General features: G+C 43.8%; 1 protein-coding gene across 7 annotated transcripts in view; it reads left to right on the top strand.

The window, feature by feature from the left end:
- LOC130267450 (dihydrofolate reductase-like) overlaps positions 1 to 23,258 on the top strand; it is a 45,614-nt gene extending 22,356 nt beyond the window's left edge. For 4 of the 7 annotated variants that reach the window (XM_056517292.1, XM_056517291.1, XM_056517296.1 and 1 more), the window contains 6 exons: positions 6,280 to 6,394; positions 9,590 to 9,639; positions 10,790 to 10,895; positions 15,848 to 15,974; positions 19,817 to 19,932; positions 23,048 to 23,257. In XM_056517292.1, the coding sequence (XP_056373267.1) occupies positions 6,288 to 6,394; positions 9,590 to 9,639; positions 10,790 to 10,895; positions 15,848 to 15,974; positions 19,817 to 19,932; positions 23,048 to 23,141 (600 nt within the window). In that variant the 5' untranslated portion in view covers positions 6,280 to 6,287 and the 3' untranslated portion in view covers positions 23,142 to 23,257. Of the gene's footprint in view, positions 1 to 1,223; positions 1,320 to 1,650; positions 1,794 to 6,279; positions 6,395 to 9,589; positions 9,640 to 10,789; positions 10,896 to 15,847; positions 15,975 to 19,816; positions 19,933 to 23,047 lie in introns of those variants that run through there. The other 3 variants (XM_056517290.1, XM_056517293.1, XM_056517294.1) reach the window with 3 other exon arrangements.
- Positions 23,259 to 26,016: the final 2,758 nt, after the last annotated feature.

The raw sequence follows: 26,016 nt of genomic DNA on the forward strand, positions 1-26,016 counted from the left end.
GACCAGACAAGTGCCCCCCTAGAACCCCTCACGTTCCGCTGCCCGTCGGCAACTTCCTCAGGGGTGTTGTGCCTCTATTCCCTCACCTCTGCTTTATATATATTGTACATAATCAACTAATTAATGAGCAAGAAGGAGATATCTGTTTGTCCCTGTTGTCTCGTGTCGGAGGGCCGCCCGCTTGTACTTCCGGGTACTATGAAAGTCACATCCGTTCCATTATACGTCACTAGCGCGTGCGCACTAGTGTTGCTCGCGAATATACGCAATTCGAATATTATTCGCGAATATCGCATATTCGCGAATTCGCGAATTTCGCGAATTCGCGAATTTCGCGAATATAGCGCTATATATTCGTAATTACAAATATTCGTTTTTTTTTTTTTTCTTCACAGTACACATCACAGTGATCACCCCTCTCTGCTTCCAGCTTGTGTGGTGTAAAGAAGGCTGTAATACTACTGTGTGAGACTGGCGTGCGAAAAATCGCATATGCGAAAATATAGCATATGCTAATATTCGCATATACGAATTTTCACGCATGCTGATTTTGCATATGCGAATTTTCACATGTGTTATTTTTCGCATACGAAAAGTTTCGCGTATGCGAAAATAAAACGAGGATATAACGAATATGCGAATATTCGCGAATATATGACGAATATTCGTCCATATATTCGCGAATATTCGCGAATTCGAATATGGCCTATGCCGCTCAACACTAGTGCGCACATAACATTCATAACATTCACTACATGCGCAAGCGCAGATGCTCCCGATCGCACCGGCGCATCCGCACACCACATTCATAACACTCACTATATGCGCAAGCGCAAATGCTCCCGATCACGCCGGCTAAGTGTCATTCACCCACACATACACATTACTGCGCGTCTCTGCGCATCGCATCCATATCTCCATACCCCATACTTTATGCGCATGCGCAGAGGCGCCCGACCATGTCAGCTAGACACTGTTTCAACCAAACAATTATTCATCCCTATACCTATAAGTGACTAAATGTCACAACCTCCAGGCATATAAGAAAAAAAGGCGCCCACTCATAATTAAGCATTTATATAAGTAAAGTGTATATTATTTCATTTAAAATATTTGTACATATATACCATTCTAATTACCAATCTACACATCTGGATATATGAATATAGATGTAAATGAATGTGCTGTACATCTTACACAATATCTTAACATATATAAAAAAGAACTGAAGATCATGATTCATAGAAGAGGCCCGCTGAACCTTCAAGATTTAAAGACTGTTTGTGTGGACAAATGGGCTAAAATCTCACCAGAGCAACGTATGTGACTAGTTCCTTCATACAGGAGGTGTTCAATACTCCTTTTCCCTGTGTCATTTCACATTATTACACATAACTTCGTTTCTGAGCCTATTTGTTTCGGTTTCTTTGTATATATGGATTACTTGGCTTGTTACCAACATCTGGTAAAAAAAAAATTGTTACGTGTTCAATACTTATTTCACACACTCTTTGTACCGTGAGAATCAGAAGCAGATGATTCCTGTAATTTTTCTAATTTTAGGGATTTTTTTTTATTTTTTTTTTATTACTATAATTCCAGTTTCCTGCTTTCATCCATAAACAAAAGAGGCTCTTTTGTAAATGCGGCTCCACCTCCAGCCTTTATAGCCATCCTGTCCTGTTCTGCTGTGCATCTGCTGCCATTCACTTTCCATCCCCGACCCGTTGGCACCCAAAGGGCTGTAAACATACAGATTTGTATTATTACAGTCGGGGAGCATCTGGCGGTAGGTAAGAGTCTCCTTTTAATGTTGCATCTATTGATTTTGCAGGATGTACTCCGCTGTACTGCCAGGCGAATGCTGTCATCTCAGGCAGACAGGCCAGGCTGACATCTGTCACGATGCGATGTGTACGAAGACGTAGCAGAGCTGAGTTTGTTATACCTACTGCAATATTAACAACATTAACTTGGATATATAACATGACGCAAAGCGATGTAGATCTAAAGCAGTGTTTTCCAAACAGTGTGTCTCCAGCTGTTGCAAAACTACAACTCCCAGCATGCCCGGACAGCCGAAGGCTGTCCGGGCATGCTGGGAGTTGTAGTTTTGCAACAGCTGGAAACACACTGTTTGGAAAACACTGATCTATTAAAAAATCTTAATCCTTCCAATAATTATCAGCTGCTGAAGTTGAGTTGTTCTTTTCTGTCTGGCAACAGTGCTCTCTGCTGACATCTCTGATTGTCTCGGGAACTGCACAGAGTAGAAGAGGTTTGCTATGGGGATTTGCTTCTACTCTGGACAGTTCCCGAGACAGGTGTCATCAGAGAGCACTTAGACAGAAAAGAACAACTCAACTTCAGCAGCTCATAATTACTTTTTATTTTTATCAACTGGTGCCAGAAAGTTAAATAGATTTGTAAATGACTTCTATTAAAAATTCTTAATCCTTCCAGTACTTTTTTAGGGACTGTATACTACAGAGGAAATGTTTATCTTTTTGGATTTCTCTGATGTCACGACCACAGTGCTCTCTGCTGACCTCTGCTGTCCATTTTAGGAACTGTCCAGAGCAGCATATGTTTGCTATGGGGATTTTCTCTTGCTCCGGACAGTTCCTAAAATGGACAGCAGAGGTCAGCAGAGAGCACTGTGGTCGTGACATCAGAGAAATCCAAAAAGATAAACATTTCCTCTGTAGTATACAGCCCCTAAAAAGTACTGGAAGGATTAAGATTTTTTAATAGAAGTAATTTACAAATCTGTTTAACTTTCTGGCACCAGTTGATAAAAAAAAAAAAAGTTTTCCATGGTAGTACCCCTTTAAAGAGGATATCCAGAATAAAAATACACTAGGTGCTTTCTTCCAAAAACAGTGCCACACCTGTCATCAGGTTGTGTGTGGTATTACAACTGGGCTCTATTCCCTTCAGTGGGACTGAGCTGCAATACCACACACAACCTGAGCACAAGCGTGGTGGCGAGAAGGATAACATGTGATACATTATGACAGTGTCTCCCAATCAGTGTGCCTCCAGCTGTTGCAAAACTACAGCTCCCAGCATGCCCGGACAGCCAAAGGCTGTCCGGGCATGCTGGGAGTTGTAGTTTTGCAACTGCTGGAGGCACCCTGGTTGGGAAACACTACATCATGATGACAATCGGATGTAAATGACACTTAGTTTTAGCGATTAAAAAACCCCATTTTTAACAACCACTACATACAACCAGCCCCTGATATACAGTCCACTTCTTATAAAAAAGATTATTTAGAAAGTTTGATGTTCTAACTTTGATGTTATAGCTCTCTGCTGCCCTCTCCTGGCCTATCTATAAACTCACAGTTAAAGGGGTACTCCGGTGGAACACTTTTTTTTTTTTTTTACAGATTTGTAAATTACTTCTATTAACAAATCTTAATCCTTCCAGTACTTATTAGGTGCTGAATACTACAGAGGAAATTATTTTCTTTTTGGAACACAGTGCTCTCTGCTGAATCACGAGCACAGTGCTCTCTGCTGATATCTCTGTCTCCTACTCTGGACAGTTCTTAAAATGGACAGAGATGTCAGCAGAGAGCACTGTGTTCATGATGTCAGCAGAGAGCTCTGTGTTCCAAAAAAAAAAAAAAAGAATTTCCTCTGTAGTATTCAGCAGCTGATAAGAACTGGAAGGATTAAGATTTTTTAATAGAAGTAATTTACACATCTGTTTAACTTTTTGGCACCAGTTGATTTAAAAAAAATAAAAAAATAAAAAAATAAAAAGTTTTCCACCAGGGTACCCCTTTAAGACGTGAGATTTCTGCCAGTTGTCCCTAATAACAAACTCAGCTCTGCTTTATACTCCACGTCTATCAATATGCTGTACCCCTGGGTAAATCCTTTATTGTTTTTTATTCTCAGTTAAATCAGAATTTTCTTGGGCGAGTACAGCTTATAATAAATAAAATCATGTAGGAAGAAACACGTACAAGTCACTGTAACCTTAAATGGGCGCTGTCATTAAAAATTTTTTTGCTATTGCACTCCTTATGGAAAATAATAAATGTACTTTCTAATGTACTTAGTTACAAAAAAAATGAAGTTTTCTATGTTTTATTTGTGTTTAAAAAAGCTGCCACTAGGTGTCTCCCTACTTGTCCAGAGCACATTTCCCCCCCCATCTCTTGCACCGACTTTGGACTCCTGCTGGCCTGGCAGAAGTCCAAACACAGGAAATGCAGTCTGGAGTGCTGAGGGGGAGGGGGTGCAGCCATAGCCAATCATAGCTCATCTCACACTGAACTGCTCTGGGCTGTGTGTAGCAGAGTGAGGGAGGAAGTTCTCCCCTGTATGGCTTCAGATGATGTCACGCCTGCTGGGGAACGCCCCTTGCCAGTCTGTGAATCTGACTGAGACTGAGAAGAAAATACGGCGCAATATCAAGGTAGAAAACTAAAAAATTATAAAAATAAAGGCAGGGGGCGATTTATCATGATGGGGGGGGACAGTGAACTGGGAGGATTATAAAATTTACCCAGACCATGACAGGTACTCTTTAAGGGTGTATTCACACATACGGTATCTTGCACATATTTGAGGATCAGGATGTGAAGATGTGCTCAGTCAATTAGTTTACATTAAAATCTGCAGCTTCAAATCCTGCGCAATCAAATCCTGCGCAGAATACTGAACGCGGGAATATACCCTGAACTAATAAAAGTTTATGGACAGAGGATATAACTAGCAGATAAATAGGGGTCTAATTTCTAGGTCCCCTACTGATCTCAAAAAGGTGCCCAAATGTCCTTCAAGTGAATGGAGCAGCAGCGTGCATGTACATTTAGCGCATTATTCATTGTTTATTAGTGTTGAGCGGCATAGGCCATATTCGAATTCGCGAATATTAGCGAATATATGGACGAATATTCGTCATATTCGCGAATATTCGCATAGTCGTAATATTCCCGTTTTATTTTCGCATATGCGAATATTTGCGTATACGAAAATTTGCATATGCGAAAATCAGGGTAAGTGAAAATTCGCATATGCAAAACTTCGTATATGTAACTTTTCGCATATGCGCAAATTCGCACACCAGTCTCACCGAGTAGTATTAGAGCTTTCTTACACCACATAAGCTGGAAGCAGAGAGGGATGATCACTGTGATGTGTACTGTGAAAAAAAAAAAACAAAAAAAAAACAAAAACGAATATTCGTAATTACGAATATGTAGCGCTATATTCGCGAATAATCGCGAATTCGCGAATATGCAATATTCGCGAATAAAATTCGAATTGCGAATATTCGTGAGCAACTCTGTTTATTGGGTTTTCAAAGATTGCATCCAAGATTGATATATTGCATCCAGCATAATGACCCCCCCCAACATGTTTCACCATCATAAGATGCCTGATCGAGGGAGTCCCGCAACTGGGGATGCCCGTGATCATGATAGCTGTCACGCTCCCTCCCGTAGGCTTGCATTGAGGGGCGGGGCATGACGTCACATGCTGCCGGCCCTGTAGTCGCCCGTAATCAGACCCGGATGGAACACGCTCCGGGGACTGATTACAAACGGGGTACCGCGTGCATGATCACGGGCATCCCCAGCTGTGGGACTCCCGCGATCAGGCATCTTATCCCCTATCCTTTTGATAGGGGATAAGATGTGTAAGCACCGGAGAACCCGTTTAACATCCAAACAGGAATTCATGGTATGTCCCATTGCCCTGAAGAAACTGTTTTTATGGTGAAACATGTTGGGACAACATTGTCCTGGATGCATTAACTAATTATTTTCATTAGTCTGAGCTGTTGGCATGCTTGCAGGTGTAGTTTTGCAACACCTGTAGGACAACAATTCGGAGACCACGGCTCTAAGAGAAGGTCTTGTGGTTTGTATTTCTGTATGACACCTATATCCATCCAGGATAATGCCCCCAACCCCCTAACATGTTTCACCGTCTTTCACCATCAACACAGCCATTCATGCTATGTCCCAGTTCCCTGAGGAAACTGTTCATGATGTTGAAACATGTTGGGAGAACAATGTCCTGGATGCAACTAATTCTTTTAATTAGTCTGAGCTGTTGGTTGTCTGGGCATGCTGGGAGTTGTAGTTTTTCAACAGCTGGACGGTCACTGTTCGGAGACCACTGCTCTAAGAGAAGGTCTAGCGGTCTGTATTTCTGGATGACGCCTTTATCTATCGTGGGATCAGGGGCTCTGCTGTGCCGGTTACATGTCTGTTTACTTGATCTGAGACATATTCCTCCATTTTTGTCTAGTGATCAAGATGCCTGGAGAAAAGTCACAGATCGTTCCCAAGCCGATAAAGGTGATCGCCGCTGCTTGTAACAATATGGGAATTGGATTGAAAGGGAACTTACCGTGGAATCTACCGTAAGTAGTACTTTATGTTCCTTTCATAGAGACCTATACTTTAGGACAGTGGTCTCCAAATTGTGGAAAAACTACATCTCCCAGCATGCCCTGGCAGCAAGGAAAACCAGTGCAGACAATAATACACAGTTCAGAAAAATATTTGATTCACTTGGCTATGTGGGTAAGGCTAAGTTCACATCTGCCTTATTTTTGCCCTTTATTCTACTTCATCATAGGCTGTTATTAGGGATCCAGGAATAGAAAATCAGAGCTGATTTATTTGCGAAACAGCACCACTCTTGTCCTCAGGTTGGGTCTGGTATTGCAGCTCAGTTCCATTGAAGTGAATGGAGCCTGTTTGTGATACCATACACAACCAGAGGACAGATGTGATGCTGTTTTGGGAATAAAACAACTTTGTTTTAATATTCTTTTTATTCCTTGATAGCCCATAGTCCATCAGGTTTCCATCATAGCATTTGGCATTTTAAAGATAGATAGAGCGGTGTAATTTTGTATGACATTTTGGGGGGGAATCTGAGAGGCCTCCTTATGTCTCCTTAAAGGGAATGTATCAACAAAAATGACCTATTTCATGTTTTTATGTTAACCATAGTTTTTAGTGATATTTTTTTTTTCTAATTTTGCATCTAAATTTGTTAATGATAATGACATCTTGCAGTTTCTATTCTGGCCACTAGGGCTAAAACTAAGCTAAGACTATCTGTTCTGTACAGATAATTTCCCAGTAATGCCTCTCTTCTCAGGAGCACAGTGAAAGATGACACCGGTGTATAGATAACACTGAATCCACCACCACTCACAGCAGAGATCTGCATTTCTCCTCCCTGTAGATTAACCTCTGAAAAGGTCACAGAGGATGCTCATAAATGTCTCCAATTCATAAATGGGACAGGTCCTAACTATTGTTGCCTGGGTCTATGGGGTTTGCAGTAAAGCATATCTTTGAATGCAGTTAAAAACAGCTCAGGCAAAATGGCAGCCCCCATAATAATGTACAAAAAAATGAAATAAAAAAACAAAAGTAAAAAATAGAAACTGATTAAAAAAAACAAACAAACATGTTTAAGTATCTGGCTTGAATCAGGGAAATATGGTTGATACATTCCCTTTACAGATTGAAAATACAAAACTAATAATCCTTTAAATTACCCATACCACCTGAGGAAATTCAGCAAGGAATTTTATTGCTGAATTTCCTCAGCGGATCTGTGCTGGCAGGAACTGGCACTTATTTTGCACAGAATTTTACCATGAAAATAAACTTTGGTCCTGTACCTGTGAACGGGTAATAAAAGGGGTAATAAAAGCTATATTTTGATGTGGCTGGGAAAAAGGATAAAAAATTATATAAATATATATATATATATATATATATATATATATATATATATATAGAGCATCAAGTAAAGAAAAATGCTGCAACTCACCACTAGTGTTGAGCGGCATAGGCCATATTCGAATTCGCAAATATTCGCGAATGTATGGTCGAATAGTCGTCATATATTCGCGAATATCCGCATATCATTAAAATGTCTTATTTTCGCATATGCGAAAAAAACGCAGTCGAAAACGCACATATGCGAATATAAGAATAAACGAAAATCGCACATATGAAAAATTCGACCCATGCGAACATTTGCGTATGCGAACATCAACATGAGCGAAATTTCGCATATGGGAATATATTCGAGAATATATGCTTATGTTAATGTTCGCATACGCGAACACTCGGGGTGGGTTAATATTCCTATATGCGAATTTCCCTCATGCTTATGTTCGCAAATTTTCGCATGTGTCGACTTTTTCGCTTGGGCGGGTCCCCCTGTTAATGTTCGCATATGCGAATTTCAACATGCGGTAGTTTTCGTATATGCGTAAAATAAGACGGGAATTTTATGGATATACGGATATTCGCGAATATATGACGAATATTCGTCCATATATTCACAAATATTCGCGAGTTCGAATATGGCCTATGCCGCTCAACACTATCACTATAGTGTTGAGCGGCATAGGCCATATTCGAATTCGCGAATATATGGACGAATATTCGACATATATTCGCGTATATTCGCATATTCGTTATATTCTCGTTTTATTTTCGCATATGCGTATATTCGCGTATACGAAAATTAGCATATGTGAATATTAGCAAATACAAAATTAGCGTGCGCGCAAATTCGCATATGCGAAAATTAGAATGTTCACGCGCCAGTCTCACACAGTAGTATTACAGCCTTCTTTACACCACACAAGCTGGAAGCAGAGAGGGGTGATCACTGTGATGTGTACTGTGAAGAAAAAAAACAAAGACAAAAAAAAAAACGAATATTCGTAATTACGAATATATAGCGCTATATTCGCGAAATTCGCGAATCCGCGAATATGCGATATTCGCGAATAATATTCGAATTGCGAATATTCGCGAGCAACATATCCGGAAGAAGCATCATTTGATGCGAAACTAGCTGGTCGTCTAGGGACCTCCCCGCAGCGTCCACTCTACCCTCTCTCCCCTGTATCCAGCCCCGATGTCGATTCACCGCAAGTTGCACCTTTACTGACGATTGTGACGACAATTAAAGCAAAGCTTGAAGGTGGTGAGTTGCAGCGTTTTTCTTTACTTGATGCTCTATACAAGTTGTCTGCTGTTCCACGCTTTGCACCCCACCTAGCTACGGGACTGTGCGAGCGCCTGCCTGATAGGGTTAATTCCGAAGGATACGCTGTCCTGTCCTCTCTTGCTTATTCAGATATATATATATACTTACCTAGCACTGATCCAACACAGCTCCCATTCATTGTCTGGTTCAGTCTTCTTCCTGGTTCCAAGATGAACGCTCGTTCTACCCACTCAGCCAATTACCGAGATGGAACACAACTGCCTTTGGAGATTGGCTGAGCTGGCAAGTCCTGCTCCGAGTGCTTGTTTTGAAAGTAGGAAGAAGACAGAAGAGCAGGAGAACAGAAGCTGCAGGGGATCGGGACTTGGTAAGTATAGGTTTTCTTTCAATTTTTTTCCCCTGCCCCCAGCAGGACATTCATTTTTGCAACCAGTTAAGAACCAAGGCAGGGTGGCTGCATTTTAATACCCCTGACTCCATGTTCATGTGTCATATTTATGAAACAATTTATAAAACTGTGCAACCAGGATAATTTAATTATTATTTTTTTTTTTTTATAACATAGAAATGAATTCAAGTATCTATTAAACACAATAACTACAGTGAAGGAGCCTGGTAAGTTATAGCACTGAATTTTACAGTATACATGCTCAGGGTACTGTAAAAAAAATTAGAAGCCATACTTACCTGTCCTGATCTCCCGCAGCTGCTGTTCTGATAACTCCCGGTCCCCATTGCTCTCAGCTGCTTCTGGATTCTTGTGCCTTGTTGTCCCTGTAGGAACTAACTGTTCAGCAAATCGCTGCCAGCAGTGGTGATTTACCCCAGCCACTGATCTCCTGAGCGAGCAGTTCCTGCTGGTACACGTCAGTGGGGACCAAGAGCCATTGGAATGGTAGCTGCAGAGGATCAGGGCAGGTGAGTATGGCTTCTATTTTATTTTTACAGTACCCGGAGCCAAATGTAAAAACTGTTGTGCCTCCGGAATACTCTTTTACATCCAAATCTATGTACCATACAGGACTAAATATTTCTGCCATATGTTGCCCAATTATAATAATAGTATCATAAAATGTACAGATCCAGCCTCTCCTGTTGACTTGAGTAGCTCTATACCTTTGTTTTGTGTCTGTCTTTTGGTGTCTTTTTTCATACATGAGTGTATAAAGCTGGTAATAAACATAAGGTAGCTATTAGCCAATCGATCCCCACATACACATGCACGCTCCACTCGGGCGAGTATGCAAATCTTCTCAATCAAGAAAGAGTAGAAAGCATCTGCCAGACCTCTGCTGGTAAATTATCTCCCCGAAAACAACATGATTGGGCACGCTGAAGTCCAACATTCCCAACGCTTCTCTTCCCTTCCGGTAGAGTCGAGAGGCCCCAAATGCTTTAGATGATTGTCCTTTCCAACTGAGACCAGTGGCTTTGGCCGACCTAATTTTCATGGCCATCTTAAAGGAGTTATCCAGGAATAGAAAAACAGAGCTAATTTCTTTTAAAAAAAATGCTCCCTGTCTGTCTCCAGGTTGGGTGTGGTTCTGCAGCTCAGTTCCTTGAAGTGAATGGAGCCAAGTTGTAATACCACACACAACCTGGGGACAGACGTGGAGCTGGTTTTGAAAAAAAATAGCTCTGTTTTTCTCTTGCCGGATAACCCCTTTAAAGGTCCAGAGCAAATGTATGAAAACAGGGTAGTTTGGTACCTGGTAACTATAGTAAAACATGCGGCATGGTAAACGGTTATTATCATTTTTAATAGGAAAGAAAAATCTAATAGTTTGGGGCCGACGGTCATTCGAGGGATTCGATGAGAACCTATTACCTCTGCCAAATACCCTCATCGTTCTTCTTACCAGGCAGATCAGGTATGTAGTGGTCTATAAATACATCAAACTGAAGACCCGTGTCTGCTTTGTATGAATAATAAAACATTTTTACTTGAAAGCAACAAAAATTCACTTAAAGGGGTACTCCGGTGAAAACCTGTTTTCTTTTAAATCAACTGGTGGCAGAAAGTTAAACATATTTGTAAATTACTTCTATTAAAAAATCTTTATCCATCCAGTACTTATTAGCTGCCGAATACTACAGAGGAAATTCTTTTATTTTTGGAATGCTCTCTGATGACATCACAAGCACAGTTCCCTCTGCTGACGTTATTATAATAATAATAATAACGCTTTATTTATTGTTGTCCTTAGGGGGATTTTAACCCAAGTTCCAAGCACTGCAAGGCAGCAGTGCTAACCACTGAGCCACCATGCTGCTCTTAGCATACATCTGCTATGCACGGTTGCTAAAATGGACAGAGATGTCAGCAGAGAGCACTGTGCTCGTGATGTCATCAGTGTTCCAAAAAGAAAGGAATTTTCTCTGTAGCATTCAGCAGCTAATAAGTACTGGAAGGATTAAGATTTTTTAATAGAAGTAATTTACAAATATGTATAACTTTCTGCCACCAGTTGATTTAAAAGAAAAAAGGTTTTCACCGGAGTACCCCTTTAAATTGACATTCCCTTAAAGGGGTACTCCACCCCCCTAGACATCTTATCCCCTATCCAAACGATCTCAGCTGCGGCATCCCAGACATCCGGTGCACGGATGACTGGTGATGCGGGGCAGAGGCTCATGACATCACGGTCACACCCCGCTCGTGACGTCACGAGCCTCCAGCGCTGAACCCAACGCTCTAAACGAACGCCGGGTGCAGCACGGGAACCCCGCGATCAGACATCTTATTCCCTATCCTTTGGATGGGGGATAAGATGTCTAGGGGCGGAATACCCCTTTAAATGCTTCATGAATAAACAGCAATTGCATTGACATAATGTGCCCATATCTAATAGTCCGAGGCCTAGAAGCTAGATTTGCCCATGTGTCTTGGAAGTCAGAACACAGGACTCAAAGCATGCAACCTTTATAATACAGTGCCTTGTATAAGTATTCACCCCCCTTGGACTTATTGTCCATTTGGCTACTGTTACAAACTGGAATTCAAATAGACTTAAAGGCGTACTGCTGTGGAAATCAACTGGTGCCAGAAAGTTAAACAGATTTGTAAATTATTTCTATTAAAAAATCTTAATCCTTCCAGTACTTTTTAGGGGCTGTATACTACAGAGGAAATGCTTTTCTTTTTGGATTTCTCTGATGTCACGACCACAGTGCTCTCTGCTGACCTCTGCAGTCCATTTTAGGAACTGTCCAGAGCAGCATATGTTTGCTGTGGGGATTTTCTCCTGCTCTGGACATTTCCTAAAATGGACAGCAGAGGTCAGCAGAGAGCACTGTGCTCGTGACATCACAGAAATCCAAAAAGAAAAGCATTTCCTCTGTAGTATACAGCCCATAAAATGTATTGGAGGGATTAAGATTTTTTTAATAGAAGTGATTTACAAATCTAAATAAAAATGAGACGAGAAAGGGAGAGCACACTAAAGGCAAACTTCAACTGGACTGGAATGCGGCTTGGTCCCGGTACCTAACTGTGTGTCTCCTGCGGGGTGCACACACACACTCCTGGAGCGCCACACTTCCTGCGCCGATGCTGAGATCCAGCTCCCCATAAACCGGACCCCACCACGCAGTTGTCTCCGCCGAGCGGTGAGTGCACCTACGTATTTCTTTATTCATTACTTTTCATTTACAAATCTGTTTGACTTTCTGGCACCAGTTGATTAAAAAAAAAAAAAAAGAGTTTTTCACGGGATTACACCTTTAAAAAGACATTTACCATTTTATGAACCCAACATGCATAGTACTTTAGAAGTGCAGGAAATTTATTTTATTTTATTTTATTTATCAACTGGCTCCAGAAAGTTAGACAGATTTGTAAATTACTTCCATTAAAAAATCTTAATCCTTTCAGTACTTATGAGCTTCTGAAGTTAAGGTTGTTCTTTTCTGTCTAAGTGCTCTCTGATGACTTGTGTCTTGGGAACCGCCCAGTTTAGAAGCAAATCCCCATAGTAAACCTCTTCTAAACTGGGCGATTCCCGAGACACGTGTCATCAGAGAGCACTTAGACAGAAAAGAACAGCTCATACGTTCTGAAAGGATTAAGATTTTTTAATAGAAGCAATTTACAAATCTGTTAAACTTTCTGGAGCCAGTTGATATATAAAAAAAAGTTTTTTTTCCTGTATAACCCCTTTAAGTCTTGCCATATATTCTCAATTTAAAGGGGTACTCTTGTGGAAAACATTTTTTTTTTTAAATCAACTGGTGCCAGAAAGTTAAACAGATTTGTAAATGACTAAAATTTAAAATTCTTAATCCTTCCAGTACTTATCAGCTGCTGAATAATACAGAGAAAGTTATTTTCTTTTTGAATTTCCTTTCTGCCTGACCACAGTGCTCTCTGCTGACACCTCTGTCCATTTTTTAAACTGTCCAGAGCAGGATCAAACCCCCATAGCAAACCTATCCTGCTCTGTCATGGACAGAGGTGGATAGGAGGTGTCAGCAGAGAGCACTGTGGTCAGACAGAAAGGAAATTAAAAAAGAAAAGGACTTCCTCTGTAGTATACAGCAGCTGATAAGTACTGGAAGGATTAAGATTTTTTTTTTTTATAGAAGTAATTTACAAATCTGTTTAACTTTCTGGCACCAGTTGATTTAAACAATTTTTTTTTTCCCAGTGGAATAACCCTTTAATTCAGGTGTGAGATTGGACTGGTCAATTTTAGGGCCCAAACATACTTTGATCTAAACCATTGTAGCTCTGGCTGTATGTTTCGGGTCATTGTCCTGCTGAAAGATGAACCTCCGTCCCAGGCTCAAGTCTTTTGCAGACTTACGTCAGATTGAGTTTATAGATTGTCCCATATTTGTCCCCATCCACCTTTCCATCAATACAGTACTGACCAGTTTCCCTGTACCTGCTGAAAAGAAACCCCACAGTATTGTGCTACCACCAACAGGTTTCACTGTGGGGACAGTGTGCTCAGGGGGATGGGCAGTGTTGAGTTTCCGTCACACTAAGACCAAAATGATAAATTTTGGTCTCATCTGACCAAAACACCTCTTCCACTTTTGATATGTCTCCCACATGGCTTGTGGCAAACCCCAAACAGGATTTATTGTTGTCCCTTTTAAAGGGGTACTCCGCCCCTGGCATCTTATCCCCTATCCAAAGGATAGGGGATAAGATGTTAGATCGCCGCGGTCCCACTGCTGGGAACCCCGGGGATCGCCGCTGCGGCACCCCGCCATCATTACTGCACAGAGTGAGTTCGCTCTGTGCATAATGACGGGTGATTCAGGAGCCGGAGCAGCGGGACGTCATAGCTCCGCTCCTCATGACATCACGGCCTGTCCCCTTAATGCAAGTCTATGGCAGGGGGCGTGACGACCGCCATGCCCCCTCCCATAGACTTGTATTGAAGGGGGCGGGCCGTGATGTCACGAGGGGCGGAGCAGTGACGTAACGATGCTCCAACCCCTGTATTGCCCGTCATTACGTGCAGAGTGATCTCTCTCTGCGCAGTAATGATAGCGTGGGTGCCGCAGCAGCGATCCCGGGGTCCCCAGCAGCGGGACCCCGGCGATCTGACATCTTATCCCCTATCCTTTGGATAGGGGATAAGATGTCTAGGGGCGGAGTACCCCTTTAACAATGGTTTTCTTCTTGACACTAATCCATAAAGACGAGATTTGAGGAGTATATGACTAATATTTGTCCAGTGGACAGATTCTCCCGGCTGTTGATCTTTGCAGCTCCGTCAGTTACCACGGGCCTCTTGGTTGCTTCTCTAGGTAGGTTTGCGGTTGTGCCATATTCTTTCTGTTTTCTGATAATGGATTTTATGTTGCTCTGTGAGATGTTTTTGGGATACCGTTTTATAACCTAACTCTGCTTTGTACTTCTCTACAACTTTAACCCTGACCTGTTTGGTAAGCTCCATGACCTTCATGCTGCTGTTTGTTCAGTATTGCTCTCTAACAAACTCTAAGGCCTTCACAGAATAAGTGTCTTTGTCCTGAGATTAAAGTTTAGACAGATGGACCCTATTTACTAATTATGCGACTTGTATAGGCAATTGGTGGTTCTTTAAAGGGGTACTCCCGTGGAAAACTTTTGTTTTTTTAAATCAACTGGTGCCAGAAATTAAAACAGATTTGTAAATCACTTCTATTAAAAAATCTTAATCCTTCCAGTACTTTTTAGAGGCTGTATACTACAGAGAAATCCAAAAAAGAAATGCATTTCCTCTGATGTCATGACCACAGTGCTCTCTGCTGACCTCTGCTGTCCATTTTAGGAACTGTCCAGAGCAGCATATGTTTGCTATGGGGATTTTCCTCTGCTCTTGGACAGTTCCTAAAATGGACAGCAGAGGTCAGCAGAGAGCACTGTGGTCATGACATCAGAGGAAATGCATTTCTTTTTTGGATTTCTCTTTAGTATACAGCTTCTAAAAAGTACTGGAAGGATCAAGATTTTTTAATAGAAGTGATTTACAAATCTGTTTAACTTTCTGGCACCAGTTGATTTAAAAAATAAAAGTTTTCCACGGGAGTACTCCTTTAAGGTTTCACAGTATTAGAATACATAGTGTGAATACATAGGCACTTTACGCTTTTTTTTTAGCTTTTTATTTGGAAATAATACTTCAAAATGATGTTTTTCTGCAGGTCCATTATTAAAAACCTCAATAAAATAAATATGAATCTGTGGTAATACCATGACAAAATATAGAGAAGTCCAGGAGGGATGAATACTTTTGCAAGGCACTGTATATTCTCTGTAATTCTGAATTGTATAAGCTTTTATGCAAATGACTTCTTATATGATTCTGGCCTGTTTTATGTCTAGCGATTTACCGAAACATATCGATTACATATGCCATGATGAAGAAGAAGTTGTTAAACTTGTCTCAAGTTCGCCTCTCTGTAATGAGATAGAAACGATATGGATACTAGGAGGAGTGGAGTGTTATAAGGTAAGTGCCGTAAAATGGTCGATAGAAGAAGCTAACACAAGAAAGATGAACACAAATTCTGTACTGAAAAAACAAACAAATGTCAAATATCCAATTATTTCACATTTGGAGTAGAGTGGACCCCACCCCCGAGACGTGCGGGAGCAGGGGCGGACAGACCGGCCGGTCCATTCGGCCATAGTCCGAAAGCCCGGCCGGGTAAAGGGCCCGCTGCAGCTGCTGAGGATTCAGGACACTTGTCCCGGATCCCCAGTCAGACAAGCGCTACTTTCAGGTGATGTCTTTCTCTATATAAACAGACATGATTGTTGGCTCCGCCCCCAGCACAGGAAGAGGAGGGGCCGAGAGCTGACAGGCCTACCAGGAACACAGAGCGGCCATGTCATGTGAGGTGAGTGATGTCCCTGTGTGCTGACTCTCTCCGCTTCATGTGAGGTGAGTGATGTCCCTGTGTGCTGACTCTCTCTGCTTCATGTGAGGTGAGTGATGTCCCTGTGTGCTGCCTCTCTCCGCTTCATGTGAGGTGAGTGATGTCCTGTGTGCTGCCTCTCTCCGCTTCATGTGAGGTGAATGATGTCCCTGTGTGCTGCCTCTCTCCGCTTCATGTGAGGTGAGTGATGTCCTGTGTGCTGCCTCTCTCCGCTTCATGTGAGGGTGAGTGATGTCCCTGTGTGCTGCCTCTCTCCGCTTCATGTGAGGTGAGTGATAGTGATGTCCTGTGTGCTGCCTCTCTCCGCTTCATGTGAGGTGAGTGATGTCCCTGTGTGCTGCCTCTCTCCGCTTCATGTGAGGTGAGTGATGTCCCTGTGTGAGTGATGTCCCTGTGTGCTGCCTCTCTCCGCTTCATGTGAGGTGAGTGATGTCCCTGTGTGCTGCCTCTCTCCGCTTCATGTGAGGTGAGTGATGTCCTGTGTGATGTCCCTGTGTGCTGCCTCTCTCCGCTTCATGTGTGGTGAGTGATGTCCTGTGTGCTGCCTCTCTTCGCTTCATGTGAGGGTGAGTGATGTCCCTGTGTGCTGCCTCTCTCCGCTTCATGTGAGGTGAGTGATGTCCCTGTGTCCTGCCTCTCTCCGCTTCATGTGAGGTGAGTGATGTCCCTGTGTGCTGCCTCTCTCCGCTTCATGTGAGGTGAGTGATGTCCCTGTGTGAGTGATGTCCCTGTGTGCTGCCTCTCTCCGCTTCATGTGAGGTGAGTGATGTCCCTGTGTGCTGCCTCTCTCCGCTTCATGTGAGGTGAGTGATGTCCTGTGTGATGTCCCTGTGTGCTGCCTCTCTCCGCTTCATGTGTGGTGAGTGATGTCCTGTGTGCTGCCTCTCTTCGCTTCATGTGAGGTGAGTGATGTCCTGTGTGCTGCCTCTCTCCGCTTCATGTGAGGGTGAGTGATGTCCCTGTGTGCTGCCTCTCTCCGCTTCATGTGAGGTGAGTGATGTCCCTGTGTCCTGCCTCTCTCCGCTTCATGTGAGGTGAGTGATGTCCCTGTGTGCTGCCTCTCTCCGCCTCATGTGAGGGTGAGTGATGTCCCTGTGTGCTGCCTCTCTCCGCTTCATGTAAGGTGAGTGATAGTGATGTCCTGTGTGCTGCCTCTCTCCGCTTCATGTGAGGTGAGTGATGTCCCTGTGTGCTGCCTCTCTCCGCTTCATGTGAGGGTGAGTGATGTCCCTGTGTGCTGCCTCTCTCCGCTTCATGTGAGGTGAGTGATAGTGATGTCCTGTGTGCTGCCTCTCTCCGCTTCATGTGAGGTGAGTGATGTCCCTGTGTGCTGCCTCTCTCCGCTTCATGTGAGGTGAGTGATGTCCCTGTGTGCTGCCTCTCTCCGCTTCATGTGAGGTGAGTGATGTCCTGTGTGCTGCCTCTCTCCGCTTCATGTGAGGTGAGTGATGTCCCTGTGTGCTGCCTCTCTCCGCTTCATGTGAGGTGAGTGATGTCCTGTGTGCTGCCTCTCTCCGCTTCATGTGAGGTGAGTGATGTCCCTGTGTCCTGCCTCTCTCCGCTTCATGTGAGGTGAGTGATGTCCCTGTGTGCTGCCTCTCTCCGCTTCATGTGAGGGTGAGTGATGTCCCTGTGTGCTGCCTCTCTCCGCTTCATGTGAGGTGAGTGATAGTGATGTCCTGTGTGCTGCCTCTCTCCGCTTCATGTGAGGTGAGTGATATCCCTGTGTGCTGCCTCTCTCCGCTTCATGTCAGGTGAGTGATGTCCCTGTGTGCTGCCTCTCTCCGCTTCATGTGAGGTGAGTGATGTCCCTGTGTGCTGCCTCTCTCCGCTTCATGTGAGGTGAGTGATGTCCCTGTGTGCTGCCTCTCTCCGCTTCATGTGAGGTGAGTGATGTCCTGTGTGCTGCCTCTCTCCGCTTCATGTGAGGTGAGTGATGTCCCTGTGTGCTGCCTCTCTCCGCTTCATGTGAGGTGAGTGATGTCCTGTGTGCTGCCTCTCTCCGCTTCATGTGAGGGTGTGTGATGTCCCTGTGTGCTGCCTCTCTCCGCTTCATGTGAGGTGAGTGATGTCCCTGTGTGCTGCCTCTCTCCGCTTCATGTGAGGTGAGTGATGTCCCTGTGTGCTGCCTCTCTCCCTGTATAGTAGCAGTCCAGTGGGGTCACTTTCCCTCCTCCAGTGTCCACAAGTCACCAACAGGTCACATTACCAGAACAATTTTTGGGGAAATTGCGGCAAAAATGGCACAGTTTTACCCGGATTTTTAGAAATCGCTGCAAAACTGCGCCATTTTTGCCGCAATTTTTCAAAAAAATTGTTCTGGTAATGTGACCTGTTGGTGACCTGTGGACACTGGAGGAGGGAAAGTGACCCCACTGGGGCGACAACATGTGAACACACTGCTTGTTTATTTATCATTAACCCCTGAAGGGTACATTCACATGAACAGAATCTGCTGCATATTTTTTGCTGCATATTTTGTGCAGTTGACTTTGCGACCCATTAGCTTCAATAGGTAGCAAAATCAGCTGCAGAAAATATACAGCAGATCCTGTACATGTGAACGTACCCTAAGTGCTTATTCACATGGACAGATCCGCAGTGTATTTTACGCTGCGGATCCGCTGGCAATGGACCCTACATTGCTGCCTCCATCTGTGTCTGCTCATAGCGCCAATCCACCGCTACGAGCAGACACGCTTCGAGGTGCATGTTCGCCTCGCGCATGCGCAGTATACTCGCACACATCGCAGCCGCTCCTCCTGTTCCCTGAGCCAGGCCGAGAGCAGCCGCGATGTGTGAGAGTATACTGCGCATGCGCAGGGCGAACATGCACATCAAAGCGTGTCTGTTCGTAGCGGCAGATTGCCGCTATGAGCAGACACAGATGGAGGCAGCACTGTAGGGTTCATTGTTGGCGGTCCCGCACCGTAAAATACGCTGCGGATCCGTCCGTGTAAATGAGCCCTAAAGACACAAAGCATACATGTACACACAGTGCCTGCTCCCACTCCCTCGGCTAATGCCAGACATCACCAATCAGGCTGATGTCCGAATAGGGGTGGGGCAGAGGTGTGGCCAGGGGCCGACTGGGGGCCCTTGCTTTATTTGGTCCGGGGGCCCTGAGTGTTGTCAGTCCGCCCCTGTGCGGGAGTGATGGCCCGCTCAGCCAATCACCGGCTGCAACGGTACTCCATCTCAGCTAGTGATTGGCTGAGCCACTCTTCTCCAAGATCAGGTGAGTAGCCGGGCCCCCTTCCGAAGTGGTTGGTCCCCCCTCCCAATCAGACATTTATCCTCTATCTTTTGCATAGGGATTACGTTTTAGTTACCTGGAGTAACCCTTTAATAGAAGTATTCCATAGATGCTACCTACCATCAAAAACGTCTCTACTATACCTCCTCTCCACAGAACATGATGAAGCACCCTTGGTGTAACCACATCTACTTCACGCACATCATGGCAGACCTGGAGTGCGATACTTTCTTTCCAGAGTTTGACAAGAACGTCTTCAAATTAAAAGAAGAGTAAGTACAGTATGAGCTGCAACCCATGTCCATGTAAGGGGATCACCTACAGTCTAAATGTCTTTCCATACCGCATGACCAAGAAAATATGTTACCAAATTTATTAGAACTTAAAGGAGTATTCCAGAAAAATAAAAAATTTTTTATATCAACTGGCTCCTGAAAGTTACCGTATTTTTCGCCATATAAGACGCTCCGGCATATAAGACGCACCCAATTTTAAAGGATGAAAATCTAGGAAAAAAAAGATTCTGAACCTTCAACCTGCGGACCTCCAGATGTTGCAAAACTACAACTCCCAGCATGCCCGGACAGCCGTTGGCTGTCCGGGCATGCAGGGAGTTGTAGTTTTGCAACATCTGGAGGTCCGCAGGTTGAAGACCACTGGTATAGGAGGTAATACTCACGTGTCCCCGCCGCTCTGGAGCCGTCACCGCTCGTCACCGCTGCCCTGGATGTCGCCCTCCATCGCTGTCGCCGCGTCCCCGGGGTGTCCCCGTCGCTCCGGAACGTCTCTGCTGCCCGGGATCCTCGCTCTCCGTCGCCGCCATCACGTCGCTACGCACGCCGCTCCTATTGGATGACGGGACAGTGTGCGCGACGATGTGATGACGATGAAGGAGAGCGCCGGCCATGCAGGGGATCCCGGCCCGGAGCAGACACAGAGGAGGAAGGTAAGGTCCCTCCCAGTGTCCTGTAACCTGTTCTGGACGCCGCGATTTCACCGCGGCGGTCCCGAACAGCCGGGTTAGACTCACTTTCACTTCAGACGCGGCGTTCAGTTTTGATCGCCGCGTCTGAAGGGTTAATACAGGGCATCACCGCGATCAGTGACGTCCTGTATTAGCCGCGGGTCCAGGCAGTTGATGGCCGCAGGGACCGCCGCCATAGGACAGGGTTTTAATGTGTATTTGCCGTATAAGACGCACCAACTTTCCCCCCCCCCCCCCCCCACAGTTTTGGGGAAGAAAAAGTGCGTCTTATACGGCAAAAAATACAGTAAACTGATTTATAAATTACTTCTATTAATAAATCTTAAACCTTCCAATAATTATCAGCTGCTGAAGTTGAGTTGTTCTTTTCTCTCTGGCAACAGTACTCTCTGCTGACATCTCTGCTTGTCTCAGGAACTGCACAGAGTAGAAGAGGTTTGCTATGGGGATTTGCTTCTACTCTGGACAGTTCCCGAGGCAGGTGTCATCAGAGAGCACTTAGAAAAGAACAACTCAACTTCAGCTGCTCATAAGTACTGAAAGGATTAAGATTTTTAATAGAAGTCATTTACAAATCTGTTTAACTTTCTGGAGCCAGTTGATATATAAAAATACGTTTTTTCCTGGATAACCCCTTTAAAGGAGTATTCCAGGATTTTTTTTCTTCAACCTTTGAGCTCATGATGCCAAGTTATACTACAGTGTAAATTGCGTCTAGTAAGGAGATTACATGAGGAGGGGGTTTGTTACAGTGTGTCACCCCAGTAGTAAGGAGATTACATGAGGAGGGGGTTTGTTACAGTGTGTCACCCCAGTAGTAAGGAGATTACATAAGGAGGGTGTTTGTTACAGTGTGTCACCCCAGTAGTAAGGTGATTACATGAGGAGGAGGTTTGTTACAATGTGTCACCCCAGTAGTAAGGAGATTACATAAGGAGGGTGTTTGTTACAGTGTGTCACCCCAGTAGTAAGGTGATTACATGAGGAGGAGGTTTGTTACAATGTGTCACCCCAGTAGTAAGGAGATTACATAAGGAGGGTGTTTGTTACAGTGTGTCACCCCAGTAGTAAGGAGATTACATGAGGAGGAGGTTTGTTACAATGTGTCACCCCAGTATTAAGGAGATTGCATAAGGAGTGTGTTTTACAGTGTGTCACCCCAGTAGTAAGGTGATTACATGAGGAGGAGGTTTGTTACAGTGTGTCACCCCAGTAGTAAGGAGATTACATGAGGAGGAGGTTTGTTACAATGTGTCACCCCAGTAGGGAGGAGAGTACATAAGGAGGGTGTTTGTTACAGTGTGTCACCCCAGTAGTAAGGTGATTACATGAGGAGGAGGTTTGTTACAGTGTGTCACCCCAGTAGTAAGGAGATTACATGAGGAGGAGGTTTGTTACAGTGTGTCACCTCAGTAGTAAGGTGATTACATGAGGAGGAGGTTTGTTACAGTGTGTCACCCCAGTAGTAAGGTGATTACATGAGGAGGAGGTTTGTTACAGTGTGTCACCCCAGTAGTAAGGAGATTACATGAGGAGGAGGTTTGTTACAGTGTGTCACCTCAGTAGTAAGGTGATTACATGAGGAGGAGGTTTGTTACAGTGTGTCATCCCAGTAGTAAGGAGATTACATGAGGAGGAGGTTTGTTACAATGTGTCACCCCAGTAGTAAGGAGATTACATGAGGAGGAGGTTTGTTACAGTGTGTCATCCCAGTAGTAAGGAGATTACATAAGGAGGGTGTTATTTACAGTGTGTCACCTCAGTAGTAAGGAGATTACATGAGGAGGAGGTTTGTTACAGTGTGTCACCCCAGTTGAAAGGTGGGATGTGTCAAAGGGCGGAGACAATGGGCGGGGTGAAAGGGGCGGCAAAATTAGCTTTTGCCTAGGGTGGCCAAAATCCTTTCACCAGCCCTGTCTGTATCTACTAGAATTTGTTATATAGAGTCACATGTATAGTGTCCTCTGAAGGTGACACATGGTAAAATATACCGCACTATAGTGAGCATACTGACATGGAGTTACATGACATGTTCCTGCGGCAGCCATGGTTGCCATGGAAAACATGGCTCTAACTTAGTTAAGTCACCTTTTTGGGCAACAAATTAGGTGTCAGATTTGTAATGGAGGAGCCATAGGTATCATTTTTTCAGGCAAAGGGGGAGATTAATCAATACCTGTGCAGAGGAAGAGTGGTGCAGTTGCCCATGGCAACCTATCAGATTGCTTCTTTCATTTCTAAAGAGGCCTGTGGAAAATGAAAGAAGTGATCTGATTGGTTGCCATGGGCAACTGCACCACTCTTCCCCTACACAGGTTTTGATAAATCTCCCCGAAAGTGTCTACTATATAAGTGTTAAATAATGTACATTTTTATTTATTTATTTATTTATTTATTTTCAGCTATCCCGGCATTCCTTCTGAAATTCAGGAAGAAAAAGGCATAAAATACATATTTAGAGTCTATGAAAAAGATCAACCCCAAAATGACGAATGATTGGTCAAGTAGATCACATGGCCTCAGAAGGTTTTGTTGCACAAATGCTCTTGAATACCCTACATCAATGTTTCCTAAACAGCGTGCCTGCAGCTGTTGCAAAACTACAACTCCCAGCATGCCCGGACAGCCTCCGGCTGTCCGGGCATGCTGGGAGTTGTAGTTTTGCAACAGCTGGAGGCACGCGGGTTGGGAAACACTACCCTACATGTTTCCTCTACTTCAGTACTGAGCCATACAAATATGTGAATAATTTGTGCTTCATTTTGTTTGAAACGATTTGCTTTTCTATGGTAAATGGTCTAATAAAAAATTAAATAAAAAATCCTCTGGAACACCAAACTTGTTATCTATAATAATTCTTTATCTATAATAATTCTCTATCTTCCCAAAATAAAAATATACACTCACTGGCAATTTTATTAGGTACACCTTGCTTGTACCACGCTGGACCCCCTTTTGCCTTCATTCTTGGTGGCATACTTTCTACAAGGTGCTGGAAACTTTCCTCCGAGATTTCCCTTCATATTCACATGATGACATCACACAGTTCCCTTCATATTGACATGATGACATCACACAGTTCCTCCATATGGACATGATGACATCACACAGTTCATCCATATGGACATGATGACATCACACAGTTCCTCCATATGGACATGATGACATCACATAGTTCCTCCATATGGACATGATGACATCATACAGTTCCTCCATATAGACATGATGACATCACACAGTTCCTCTATATGAACATGATGACATCACGCAGTTCATCCATATGGACATGATGACATCACACAGTTCCTCCATATGGACATGATGACATCACACAGTTCCTCCATATGGACACGATGACATCACACAGTTCCTATATATGGACATGATGACATCACACAGTTCCTCCATATGGACATGATGACATCACACAGTTCCTCCATATGGACATGATGACATCACACAGTTCCTCCATATGGACATGATGACATCACACAGTTCCTCCATATGGACATGACAACATCACACAGTTCCTTCATATGGACATGATGACATCACACAGTTCCTCCATATAGACATGATGACATCACACAGTTCCTCCATATGGACATGATGACATCACACAGTTCCCTCATATGGACATGATGACATCACGCAGTTCATCCATATGGACATGATGACATCACACAGTTCCTCCATATGGACATGATGACATCACACAGTTCCTCCATATGGACATGATGACATCACACAGTTCCTCTATATGGACATGATGACATCACACAGTTCCTCTATACGGACATGATGACATCACACAGTTCATCCATATGGACATGATGACATCACACAGTTCCTCCATATGGACATGATGACATCACACAGTTCCTCCATATGGACATGATGACATCACACAGTTCCTCCATATGGACATGATGACATCACACAGTTCCTCCATATGGACATGATGACATCACACAGTTCCTCCATATGGACATACTGACATCACACAGTTCCTCCATATGGACATGATGACATCACACAGTTCCTCCATATGGACATGATGACATCACACAGTTCCTCCATATGGACATGATGACATCACACAGTTCCTCCATATGGACATGATGACATCACACAGTTCCTCCATATGGACATGATGACATAACACAGTTCCTCCATATGGACATGATGACATCACACAGTTCCTCCATATGGACATGATGACATCATACAGTTCCTCTATATGGACATGATGACATCACACAGTTCCTCCATATGGACATGATGACATCACACAGTTCCTCCATCACACAGTTCCTCCATATGGACATGATGACATCACACAGTTCCCTCATATGGACATGATGACATCACGCAGTTCATCCATATGGACATGATGACATCACACAGTTCCTCCATATGGACATGATGACATCACAGAGTTCCTCCATATGGACATGATGACATCACACAGTTCCTCCATATGGACATGATGACATCACACAGTTCCTCTATATGGACATGATGACATCACACAGTTCCAGAATATGAACATGATGACATCACACAGTTCCTCCATATGGACATGATGACATCACACAGTTCCTCCATATGGACATGATGACATCACACAGTTCCCTCATATGGACATACTGACATCACACAGTTCCTCCATATGGACATGATGACATCACACAGTTCCTCCATATGGACATGATGACATCACACAGTTCCTCCATATGGACATGATGACATCATACAGCTCCTCCATATGGACATGATGACAATACACAGTTCCTCCATATGAACATGATGACATCACACAGTTCCTCCATATGGACATGATGACATCACACAGTTCCTCCATATGAACATGATGACATCACACAGTTCCTCCATATGGACATGATGACATCACACAGTTCCTCCATCACACAGTTCCTCCATATGGACATGATGACATCACACAGTTCCCTCATATGGACATGATGACATCACGCAGTTCATCCATATGGACATGATGACATCACACAGTTCCTCCATATGGGCATGATGACATCACACAGTTCCTCCATATGGACATGATGACATCACACAGTTCCTCTATATGGACATGATGACATCACACAGTTCCAGAATATGAACATGATGACATCACACAGTCCCTTCATATGGACATGATGACATCACACAGTTCCCTCATATGGACATGATGACATCACGCAGTTCATCCATATGGACATGATGACATCACACAGTTCCTCCATATGGACATGATGACATCACACAGTTCCTCCATATGGACATGATGACATCACACAGTTCCTCCATATGAACATGATGACATCACACAGTTCCTCTATATGGACATGAT

The sequence above is a fragment of the Hyla sarda genome, chromosome 4 (assembly GCF_029499605.1).
Source record: "Hyla sarda isolate aHylSar1 chromosome 4, aHylSar1.hap1, whole genome shotgun sequence".
NCBI lineage: Eukaryota > Metazoa > Chordata > Amphibia > Anura > Hylidae > Hyla > Hyla sarda.